At 43.6% G+C, this 12,766-nt stretch overlaps 1 protein-coding gene across 1 annotated transcript in view; it reads right to left on the reverse strand.

Annotated features, from left to right (window-relative positions):
- Positions 1 to 4,852: 4,852 nt before the first annotated feature.
- Positions 4,853 to 12,766, reverse strand: part of CEMIP2 (cell migration inducing hyaluronidase 2) — a 79,924-nt gene continuing 72,010 nt past the window's right edge. Inside the window, exons 23-25 of the mRNA XM_081804064.1 lie at positions 9,709 to 9,863; positions 7,222 to 7,325; positions 4,853 to 6,881 (exon numbers count right to left, since the gene is read on the reverse strand). Coding sequence (XP_081660190.1) covers positions 6,685 to 6,881; positions 7,222 to 7,325; positions 9,709 to 9,863 — 456 coding nt within the window. The 3' untranslated portion in view covers positions 4,853 to 6,684. The remainder of the gene's footprint in view (positions 6,882 to 7,221; positions 7,326 to 9,708; positions 9,864 to 12,766) is intronic.

Here is a 12,766-nt window from a genome sequence, read left to right on the forward strand (position 1 = left end):
CAGAGGCGCTCATCTTCCAAGCCCTCCGCTCAGCTTCAGCTTGTCATATCAACCTAAGCTTTGAACAGTTTCACCGTATGTTAGCATTTTTCCTGCTTGATAAGAAGCAAAAGGGAAATGCGGGTGAAGGACGGAGCAGGAATTAGAAATGAGTTGTTTCTAGCCCATGTGAGTGTAGGGCAGGAGAGATTGGAAGAGACAAACTATCAGCTGAGCTGCAGTCTTCCCTCCCAGGACCAGGGAGCAGAAAGCCACACACCACAGCTCTGGAACAGGGTGCAGACACATGGTCTCACTTCCTAGCTGCCTTTCCACATCTCGTAGCACTAGCCCGTACACAGCTGGCTTGCTGAGTTATAAGGCTAGCACAACAAAGGGCACAAATGCAGATTTCATGAGGACAGTCAAACTGAGTCACTGAACATGTACGTACGGCCTGGCCCAAAGTCCTGTTTTCTTTTTTTTCTTTTTTTTTTTTTTTAAGATTTTATTTATTTATTTGAAAGAGACAGACAGTGAGAGCAGGAACACAAGCAGGGGGGGTGGGAGAGGGAGAAGCAGGCTTCCCGCTGAGCCGGGAGCCCGATGCGGGACTCGATCCCAGGACCCTGGGATCATGACCTGAGCCGAAGGCAGTCGCTTAACCAACTGAGCCACCCAGGCGCCCCAAAGTCCTGTTTTCTAGATACAAACAACTGAGTACAGAAAACGTGTTAGAACTAGACCACAGGCTTTCATAAGGACTTCTCAGGGGTTCCCAAATCCGGCATTATCTCCAAAGTCTGCTTTAAACAATACAGATTCCCTAATCCTTAGCCCTAAAACTACTAAATTAGAATTCACAGGTGTCTGGAAGTCTAAGTTTTTTGCTTTTTGTAAACAAACCACCCACGCATTGTTATTGTTGATGATGAACCATGTTTGGGAGCTGTTCTCATTTAATCCCCTTTGTAATTTTACCCCAGTATCGGCAGTCCCATTTTACAGACGAGAGAGCTGAAGATCAGGACTAGGAATCCACTCAAAGTAACACACTGCTAGTGAAGACCCCTGATTGGCATCAAACCTAGCTTGGTCACCAGAACAACCACTGTATCTATAGCAATGAACTGTATTAGGCACTTCATTGTCTCAGATCCACTAACTACTCACGAAGAGCCAGTTTCCTTGGAAGACTGTGCACATGCACATTTTGGGAGGCAACAAGTTTTGGATGGTTTTTCTCTCCCCAATCAGAACTCTCTTCTTCCCTGCCGCATTGGAGCTAACGATGCTCCTTGCCCCGAGATCTGCAAGATCCTACGTTCTCCCACATGGGAAACCTATCTGATCTAAGCCTTCCACTCTCAGGAACTGGGTGTTTAAGACCAACAGGGGCTGGTGGGAGGAGGTGGAGTCTCCCACGGAGTGTCCCACCCTCTCTCAGCAAAGACCAATTTCATTATCCCCCAAGCCCTTCCAACCGCCTCCCACCCCCTCCATAAAGTTCATGTGTTAAAAGGCTTTCACTTACAAATCTAACTGCTTGTATGAAGTCATTCATTCTATCTTTAAAAAAAAAAAAAAATCTGTAATTGACAATCAGCGCTTCCAGGAATGTGAAATAACCAGGGTGGATACAGTTCCATCCCAAAGCAAAGAAACTATGCTTTTGTTAATCTGTGCAGCTTGATTGTAGCTGAATATACATTTTCCTTTAAACTCCTAAAACTAACAAGAACTTGCAGAAAACAAAGGATGGCTGGCACTCCATCGTGGGAATAACTAAGCCAAACGAATAATTCTAACAATGAGAATTTCAGATGATAGAGAGAGGCTTTTATCACGGGCTCCAAACCTCTGCCCCAGGAACAGTTACAGAATGTGCTGTTCGCATCAGATCTGCCTTGCATCCGTCACACGAAGTTCTGGGGAAGACCACGGAGACCAGGGTTAAAAACACAATATTCAGACTTGTTCAGATGTGTTCTCTGCTGAAGGAAAGGAAGAAGTAACAGGAGCTCACTACACATTATGGGGTTCTCAAAAAAGTTCTCAGACTTTTCTTTAGAAGAAATACCTGGGGAGCTTGCTACAAAATTACATTCCCAGCTCCAACTCCCAGAGATGCCAATTCTCCAGTCTGAGTTGGGGCTGGAGATTCTCCACCTTTGTCAAGCACCTCAGGTGATTCTGATGCTGGTTTTTTCCTTAACTTTCTAGTTAAAAAATTCTCAAACCTTATGAAAGTCCCAAGAAGAGAATAGTGAACACCAGCAGACCCTTCACCAAGAGCAAGGGTTCCTCAGTAAAGGAACAGAGTAAACATTTTCAGCTTTGAAGCCATGTAGACTCTGCACCCAGCTAGCTACTCAGGTCTGCCATTGGGACATCTAGTCCACACAGAAGCAAATGGGTGTGGCTGTCTTCCAGTAAGACTTCACTTATGAACACTGAACTTTAATTTTCACATCACAAAATTACACTCTTCTTTTGACTTTTTCCAATGTGTTACCTTTAAAGGTGTAAACGCCATTCTTCGCTCAGAATTGGTACAAAACCAGTCAGGGGGCAAATCTGGCCTCCGTGTCACTTTGCCAACCCCTGAGGAATCCAGGTGTGATTGTACAGCCTAAGCCCTTCAGAGGATGAACTTGAAATTGATGACTTTTCTTTCCCTTTTTTTCTAAGATTTTATTTATTTATTTGACACAGAGAGAGAGCACAGAGGGAGCGGGAAAAGCAGGCTCCCTGTTGAGCAGAGAGCCCAATGTGGGGCTTGATCCCAGGACCCTGGGATCACAACCCGAGCTGAAGGCAGACGCTCAACCGACTGAGCCACCCAGGTGCCCAAAATTGATGACTTTTCATATCCAGACTAATCACACTGCCCATCTTAGGAAAATTGAAAAACTGAATCTATGAGGTTGTTTTCTGACTGACTCTGATGTATTTTCAGATAGAACATTTCACAGCTTCCTATGGCTGATATTTTTGGATGCGCTGTGGGGCGCAGTTCCTCATTTAGAAATCTTCATAGTTCAGTCATTCTCTAATTTTATCACATAAAATAAAGTGTGTGTATGCCCTTCTCCACAACACCAGGGCCTGATTAGCATTTTTTCAGCTTCTCTCTCTTTTTTTTAAATTTTATTTATTTATGAGAGAGAGAGAGAGAGAGAGAGTACGAGCCGAGGCAGAGGGAGGAGCAGACTCCCCGCTGAGCAAGGAGCCCGACCTGGGGATCGATCTCAGGACCCTGGGATCATGACCTGAGGCCAAGGCAGCCACTTAACCAACTGAGCCACCCAGGTGTCCCCAGCTTCTCTCTTATTTTGAGGACAAATGGGTAAAAAACAGAACAAAACCCTCTGCCTTCCAAATACTCCAGAAGTCCAGCAAGATGTGAATAGCATTTTGTTATTTGTGAACAAGGGACTGGGGATGCCTTTCTTTGATTTTTTTTTTCCTCCCTGATCTTTGGTTGAAAATCAGCTCCCACCCAGAGTGTCTGCTTGCATTTCTAGTGCACTGGGTTATTACCAAGTTAAGACAACAGTAATGATACAAATCTGTTACCCAATTACTCCCATTCACAGTGTTCACCTTTAGGGGAATTTCTCCAGTTATGAAACATCGTTTCCTAAGTATGTGAAAGCCAAACAAAAATTCTGGAGGGTAAGGTCCAACTTTGCATCACAGAATCAACAAACACAGTCATGATGAGCTCTGTGTACTTACCTACGAGCACCAAGTGCGGTGGGGGGAACCCCACTTGAATTCACTAAGTGCATTCCTGTTTATTAAAATGCCTTCCACTGGACTTACCCAAACATGACCTCACCTCTTAGGGAAAGACCTAGTTATCTGAAGCCTTCAAGCATCTATCACCTCATGGCCCACCCCTCCTCCCAACAAAGTTACCCACTTAATGGCAAGAGGATGTGTTCTCTTCTGATGAAGCTGCAGAACACAGAAGTCACAATCCACCCCCGCCACCAACCATCGCCATCCCCGCATCTGATTGTCAGCTTTGGAGTCACATCCTGAGACCTGGCGCCTGCCTTTCATCTTCCTGCAAGCTCTCCTCCAGCTTCTGAAGAGACCACGTGGCATACCAACTCAGGTGCAGAGGCAGGAACCTCACAGCGAAGACTTAAAACCCTCATGTCTGTTGACATATGAGAAGGCCCTGTGTTTCTCATCAGCTGGCTGATTTGTGGACGGCCACATTTCTGGAGCTCCGCCAACTGCCTCACCTGATGGAAAATGCTTATGAACTTATAAATCACCTTTGAATCTACTTTCCCCATAGAAATAAAACAGATTGCTGGCTCCCCCATTGCCGGAAATGTATTTAAAAGCTTAGCTGACTGACTTAACAATGTGAGGAGATTAAGGACTAAAAATCGTATTTAAAATTCTATTAAAAGAAGACTAGTGAAGTGCTGTTTAGGGCTGGGGGTTCTGGAACATAGGAACAGCAGGTAAAAATAATAGATACCTGTGATTTTGTTTGAGTCACAAAAAATTACAGACTCGAGTTAAACAGTGGACCTATTACATTAGTGCAGTGGTTTTTAAACCTGCCTACAAGCTGGAATCACCCAGGGAGCTTTAAAAAAATTCCAATACCCAGGCTGCATCCCACCCCAATTAAATCTGAGCGTCGGGGGGGCGGGGGCAGGTCTTTATATTTTTTAAAGATCCCAGGCAATTCCATTGCACAGGCTCGGTGGAGAAGCTCTGCACTGCAGAATGGGTTCATCTACTTGGCAGACAGTTTCCCTTCGTCCTCTCTGCCAAGAGCTTCTTCAGGGCTGGATGCTGGAATAAAAAATAGCTGATCGATTGACTGAGTCACACGCATATATAAAAATACATGCACACATATTTTTATTTATTTAACTTAGGCCCTGGACATACAAAGCATACAAATCAGAAAAACTGAGTGCCTCAGAACTTACATCGCCTCTCCAAATCTTTAAAGAACCAAACTCTAAAAAACACACATCAAAGATATTTAAGTCATAAAAAACACACACGCACACACAAACTTTAATCACCTTCAGGAACCATGATCCAATAATATATTTAATAGGTAAGATCTCGTTCATCAATATACAAAAGAAAAAAACAAAAACAACAACCCTCAACTTTAAGACACATGCCCTTAGCAAGAGCACTTAGAGTTAGAATGGTTTATCGGTAGCAGTTTGAGGTAGCATATTTTGTAAAGGAACAGAAGTCTCAGACCTGCTCTGCAGTTTCTCCTGGATGCCAAGGGACAGGCCCTTAGCCTTTGCTCTTGGGAGAGGAGGGTGAATTTGTCCGTATTCACTGCCAAGTCAGCCTGAACTCACTTCCTACCCTCTCGCCATGGCCATGTCTTCAAACACTCCATGTATTGCAGGTTTGGGAAAGGGCGAAAACATCCCCTCGGTGTGGTGTCATCCCTGGCTGAGGAGCTAATCTTTCTGCTACATGCAATTCTCACTGGCAGGACACACACGTACCCAGTGGGAAGGGAAATCTCGCATCGTGGCACTTTGTTTTTAATTGGCTCTAACAATGTAATTAATTAAGAGTGACCAACCCCTCTAAGGCTCTACAGAGTACTGTTTCTGAATATCCCCCCCTCCATGATTCTGGCCCTTCAAAGGCTCTCCCTTTTTTCTCCCCCTGAGTACAATATTTTGGGGTTATCATCAAGCTTTCTGTAATTTTCCTGGCAGGATGGTGAGCAGGAAAGCTTAAAAAAAAAAAAAAATCACATGAAAACAACAACGAAATCCAGGTATAGGAGCCACCCCAAGAACAGACTTCCTTTGTGCCACTTGAAACGACCCACGTGGACAGTTCAGGAACACGGCCTTCTTCTTTTTAAAAAAATGTAAATATTCAGCTCAGCTCTGCATTTTAAACACAAATATACAGTCGAAACAGGCTAAGGATTAAAGCTGCAAATACGGTCCCAACAACTTCAAACCTTGGTGCAGATCAAATTTTTTGCCCTGGGGGCGCAAGTTTAAAGGGATGTCAAATCCCTAAAGCCCTTTCATCCCAGTATGCTTTCCGTGTGAAACTTCGACACTTGGAAGGAATCAATGTAGAAATGAATAAAAATAGCACATGCCCCAGGCAAAAAAAAGGGCATGAGCTGGGCCTGAGTTGCCAGTTAAGACTCTGTCATTGAGCATCCTATACAATCTGCAAAGGCTGCCGGCCCCGATCCAGGGCCCAGGGCATCATTGAACACACCAGCCACCTGTCAACAGCTGACCCAAAGCCAATGACACAACCAGGCATCAGACTTCAAGTATCCAACATACTACAAGAGCTGGTCCGCTCAAGGACTCGGGCTGACCCTCAGAGGCCCCCACCACACCCCCACGGCATCCTGTCCTACAAAAGGTGAAGCTGCTTACAGTCACTAAGAGACACACGGAGTGGCGGGTGAGGGACAAGAGAAACGCTCTCCGAATATACCAGTCTAACAAACACAAATAAATTCTTCAACACTTTGTACAACTAGAAGGTGCGCGAGCTGGTATTCAAGCCATCCCTTTAAATTCTTTCGTCCCCTCTCTGTTATCAAACAGGAAAATGGTTCCATTGGGTTAACAGTGTCACTTTAAAATGCCATAAATTAAATAAGTTAGTTCACATTTTTTCTTCCCCCAGCACTTAAGTTACAGTGAGTCCCTAATGTGCTTTTGCAGTCTGCATTAACAGCTCCAGATCTCTCCGGCGGACAATGCTGGCTCGGGGACAACCGTATTCATCCAGCTGCAAAGGTAGGAATTGTTCGAGCAGCCCAAGGCCCTGGCCAGCAGGACTGGTAAACAGCTTAGCCCATGATGGTTTAAACTTTCCGCTGAATCCCAAAAATATTGTACTCCCTTAAAAAAAAAAAAAAAAAGTGCAATTTGTCCATCTACTCATTCCAGGCAAGACAATGCAGGAGGTGAGTCGGAGGTGAGCAAAACAAAGATAGCTATGGAACAGAAAAGCTACACTTCCTTACGTCAATGAACTCTGACCACCCACCTCTTGCCCCAAATAACAAACCACAGCCCCAAACACTTCCTGGAATAATGTCTCCTTATTTAAAAATTATCTTAATGATACCCACTCCAGCAAAATAAGCTCACGAAGACAGGCCAGAGGCTAAAGTCCACCCTAAAAATGCGTCTGTGGCTGGACTCATAAAGAACTTCAAGGAATAATACAAATACAAACCTTTGTTATAAAGATGAGCTGGTTTGGCTAATCCCAGAGGTACTAATGAATCGGAAATATTTAAATGCTTTATTTCTCCTCTTGTGCTCAACAGAACAATTGACCTGGATGTAAAAGTGAGAAAATTGGAGGGAATTTCAATAAATCAGCATGTATTGAGTACCTTTCTGAACTTAATATAGCATAGAAATACTAGATAAAAGCAGAACTAAAAACAAACGGGGGTGAGCTCCCCCTCAGATGCTTTTCACTTCCCTGCTGTTACAAGTTCAGGCTCCCCAGCCCCACCCAGGATAGATGTTCTACCTATTCATGTCCTATTTTCTACTTATAAAATAAATGAATAAACACCCATTTTAAAAAGAAATACAATCTGCGCCCCATGGTTTGGTTTAAATGCCATGTTTATTATGCAGCATATCAACACATATACTTAAATCTGTTTGTGGATTTTCTCTTCTCCTGATCTCTCTCTCTCTCTCCTCTTCCAATGCTATGCTGGCTTCATTACTATGGCCTTGTGATTTATTTTAGTATATTATAAAACAAGCCCCTTGTATTATTTTAAGTTGTTTACAAAGATTTTATTACTCTCCCACGTTTATTCTTCTACTATCCTTTTCTTCAACTTTTATATAACCATTAGTATTCATTTTCTTAATGTGGGTCTTGACATGTTGATGTCATTCTAAAGCAGGGGTGACCATTCAGAGTCAGAACAGAGGTCCGACCACAGCAACCTTACAGGCCTGACCCTCTTCAGGCTCGTCCCATGAGATCACTTACAGGTCCCCAGGGACCTGCACACCCCAACAATCCTAGTTCTCTAGAAGACATTGGTAGTTGCTCCATAACCTCTTAACACTTAGTTAAGATACCATACAGGGGCGCCTGGGTGGCTCAGTCAGTTAAGCCTTCGGCTCAGGTTATGATCCCAGGGTCCTGGGACTGAATCCCATGTTGGGCTCCCTGCTCAGTGAAGAGTCTGCTTCTCCCTCTCCCTCTATAGCTCCCCCTGCTTATGCTCTCTCTCTCTCAAATAAATAAATAAAATCTTAAGGAAAAAAAAAAAGATACAACATACATACAGAAAAGTATCACTAAGTGTATAGCATATTGAATTTCTGCACACTAAACGTACTCATGTAACCAGCCCAGATGAAGAAACAGAACACTACCCATATCTTAAAAGCCTTCCTTCAGTCCCCTTTCCAGAAACAACCTAGTGACTTTTTAATGAGTTGGTTTTAACTCTTAAATCTATAGGGTATCTTACAGGACTGCCGTGTTATCCTAAAAATTTGTGGTGAGCTGTATGCCCAGGATTGGTTTCAGTGAACTGAGTACATGTTTTCACCATTAGGAAAAATCTTTAAATCCTTAAAGAAAATTGAGGCCTTGGAAAGGAATTCCCTAGAAGCATCTCAAAGCAGAAGATAGAGCTTTACCCGCACACTGAATATTACGCTCAAATAATTCAATGACTTTACGGGACTCACTGAAATCTGGTTCTGTCATATGTAAAGAGCGTCAAAAGTCATCAGATGACTGAAGATGCGTTCAAAAACTAGACAGGACCTCACTCCCCAGGAAGCTTATGCCCTTCCCTTAGTTGCTTCATTAAATATCTGCTTGTGAGTCAGCATCTGCAGCACATCCAAGGGAGGCAGGGAGGAGCCTGAATTCGTCTCCTTGCCTCTAGGAGGCGGGGTCTAACCAATCTCCAAAAAGAAAGGCTTTGCTTATGTGCATGCTTCTTCAGAGACCATCAAAACAAACTGCATCAGGCCAGGGCTCTTAAAAGAGAGACCAGATACCTGTCCACTTAAAACTCAGTGGACGGGGGCGCCCGGGTGGCTCAGTCGTTAAACATCTGCCTTTGGCTCAGGCCATGATCCCAGGGTCCTGGGATCGAGTCCCGCATCGGGTTCCCTGCTCAGCAGGGAGCCTGCCGCTCCCCCCTGCTTGCACTCTATCTCTCTGTCAAATAAATAAATAAATAAAATCTTTAAAAATAATAATAATAATAAAAATAAAATAAAACTCAGTGGACTTTCCAGTCACTTCCATGTGAGCTAGGTGGTGAATTCACAGCACAATGCTGTCTTATCAGTAGAAGAGATGGCCACAAAGGTCAAATTGTGTATAAAATTGCTTTAAACTGGAAATGAACCTTCTGAGTTAGGTGCAATGTAATCGACCAACTACTAAAAAGTGGGCAGAAAGGTTCCAAAATACCGAGCAATTCCCCTTATAAGAGGTTTCACACCATTTGCAAACTCTGCTCACATCCAGGCTCTCAATGAGCAATACTATGCAGTTTAGACCACATGGGCGTCAATCTGAGACAGGAAAGGAATGACCACCTTTCAACAGCCCTAAATGCCCACACTGTAAAAGGGTGGAAAGACAAACCAAAGCTCGGAGTTAACCAGGTGTCACCTGTTCAGATGGCCTGTCCCCTCTTGCAAAGCAAGCGTCACCTACCTTGGAGGGATGCCTGTTCTCAAATACTCTTCCATGCGACTGATATCGGCAGGAGAGAAAATCTTTTTTTCCGTTAACCGGAAGGGAACGCTGCAGGCATCCACAATAAGGAGGAGGATGCCCGCATCTTGGATGGTAAAGTCGGTGCCATTGACCTGAGAACAGAGAAACACGTCTTCTGCTGTCATCACCCCATTCATATCTCCAAGATGCCTCATCTTTGATGAGTCCGAGCCCTTCCCTCGGTCTTCTAAACCCATGAATCAAATTCTATTTCCAGGATTCAAACTGCATCATCCAGTGACTCTTTCTCTGCCAACATCTGAAACCCTGCCAGTGTTCTAGATTGTGCCTTTGATTGGTCTTTACTGGTTGGATTGGATGCTCTGAGCAAGGCACGGCAGCTCACACTCAGATGAGCAGCGTGACTCTTGCTGCCGGCGTAAGAACTTCATGCCTACCCCCACTCTCTCACTGGGGTCAAAGCTTCTAAACTCAGTGATCAGGCACCAGGCTCTGTACCACAGTTCCCATAGCTCACTTACGGTCACACTGGTTCAGAGAAAAATATCATGCCTTCCCCGACACAGAAACCCCCCAGCAGAGTTTAGGTTTACAACACCAGAGGAGCTAGACGGCCTCATCTCCTTTGTCCCACCCATAGCTCTCCTTTAAAATCAAAATGGAGGGGCGCCTGGGTGGCTCAGTCGTTAAGTGTCTGCCTTCGGCTCAGGTCATGATCCCAGGGTCCTGGGATCGAGCCCCACATCGGGCTCCCTGCTTGGCGGGAAGCCTGCTTCTCCCTCTCCCACTCCCCCTGCTTGTGTTCCCTCTCTCACTGTGTCTCTATCTGTCAAATAAATAAATAAAATCTTTTAAAAAATCAAATAAATAAATAAATAAATAAAATCAAAATGGAAAAGTGGTCATTTCATCAGGATATAAGCCACAAGGTATTAATAGATTTTGTTCACAATTATTGTGAGCTGAAATTTCCAGTAGTCCTCTTTAAATTACATTAGTGGTTTGAGACCTCCTCAAGAAAAAGGAACTCTAGACACATCCAAATATCATTAATTTGTCAGCCAAAAAAGAAGGAAAAAAGACTTGCTGGATTAAAAAATAATTGAACACTAATTTAAGCCATAGGCAATGTTCCTATTTTTAAATGTGTAAAATTGGGGCACCTGGTGGGCTCAGAGGAGCGTGCAGCTCTTGATCTCGGGGTCCTGAGTTTAAGCCCTGCACTGAACATAGAGGTTACTTAAATAAATAAATAAAAACTAAAAAAAAAAAAAAAAAAAAAGGTTTATCTTGAAAAAAAATAAAATGTGTAAAATTATAAACTATGCTAAAGCTAACAAAGGAGAAATGCCATCACCACTACACTTGTCCATGTTTGGGGAAATTTTATTTAAATTTTATTTCTTTTTTTTTAAGATTTTATTTATTTATTTGAGAGAGAGAGAGACAGAACAAGCGCTAAGGGCAGAAGGACAAGCAGATTCCACACTGAGCACAGAGCCCAACACAGGACTCAATCCCAGGACCCCAAGATCATGACCTAAGCCGAAGTCAAACACCCAATCGACTGAGCCACCCAGGTGCCCCTAAATTTTATTTCTAATCGCTACTGGTCTCACAGGAATCGAATGATTTTTTTTTGGCTATGTTGATATTGCTCTAATCCAGAGAACAATTCTGGAAATCCTTGAGGTAAAGTACCACTTTATATTTGGGAAGACTGGAAGTGATTCTCTTATTTTAAAAAATCTGAATGCTTAAAATTGAGATACATTTGAGAAAAAATATATAATGATCCTCAACACACTTAAACTGTCCTCTTGAAAAGAACCCCTTAAAACCTGTTATTTAAAGACAACACAAAAGTGTCCATAAAGACTTAAGAAACACCATGTCCTAGCAAAGATTCTTCAGGCAATGCTTGGGTAAAGTATCAGAGGTAAATATGACAAAACACAATACTGTAACTTTTCTGGGGTCCTGAGCACCCCGTGTGCAGCAATGGAGTTAAAAAAACTGTCTTCAGAGCACCTGGGTGGCTCAGTCGTTAAGCGGCTGCCTTCGGCTCAGGTCATGATCCCAGGGTCCTGGGATCGAGCCCCACATCGGGCTCCCTGCTCGGCAGAAAGCCTGCTTCTCCCTCTCCCGCTCCCCCTGCGAGAGGAGGTGTTCCCCCCTCGCTGTGTCTCTCTCTGTCAAATAAATAAATAAATAAAATCTTCTAAAAAAAATATATATATATATATAAAAACTGTCTTCGACCCTGGAGCAGAGCCCGCCTGAGATTTTTTGGGCAAAACAGTATCTTCTTGAATTGTTTAGTGGACTTAGTGGAGCAGAGCTACTCAGCACCCACTTGCTTCCCTTCTGCAACTAACTCTCACCAGATACCATGACAACAAGGCTGGGATCAGGTTCTCCACGCAGCTGACTGCACTGAGATGCTGAGCTAACAAATTTTACGCCAAAAAAAATTACATCATGAACATGCTACAAAATGAACAGTTGCTAACAGAGGGCAGTAGGCATACATATATAGTTGGGAATCTTTGAGCTACATTTAAATAGAGATAGTCTTTCTTTTTTTTTGTGTGAGGTCACAATATCCATCTGCTTAACAAATTTTAAGGGTACAATACATAATTACTGACTACAGGGACTATGTCATACAGCAGATCTGGAGAGCTTATTTATCTTACCTGAAACTACATGTCTGTTGATCAATAACACCCCATTTCACCCTCCCCTCCCCAAGTAGGGATATTCTTAATTCAGAGTTCAATCCTGGAGATGGACGGTGGTGATGTTTGCATACCATATGAATGTACTTCACACCACTGAACTATACACTTAAAAATGGTTAAGACACGGGCGCCTGGGTGGCTCAGTCGGTTGAGCGACTGCCTTCGGCTCAGGTCATGATCCCAGCGTCCTGGGATCGAGCCCCACATCAGGCTCCCTGCTCCCTCTCCCTCTGCCCCTCCCCCCTGCTCGTGCTTGCGCTCTCAAATAAATAAATAAATAAATAAATAAA

Source organism: Leptonychotes weddellii, chromosome 14, assembly GCF_054177405.1.
Source record: "Leptonychotes weddellii isolate Sample4059 chromosome 14, ASM5417740v2, whole genome shotgun sequence".
NCBI classification, from domain to species: domain Eukaryota; kingdom Metazoa; phylum Chordata; class Mammalia; order Carnivora; family Phocidae; genus Leptonychotes; species Leptonychotes weddellii.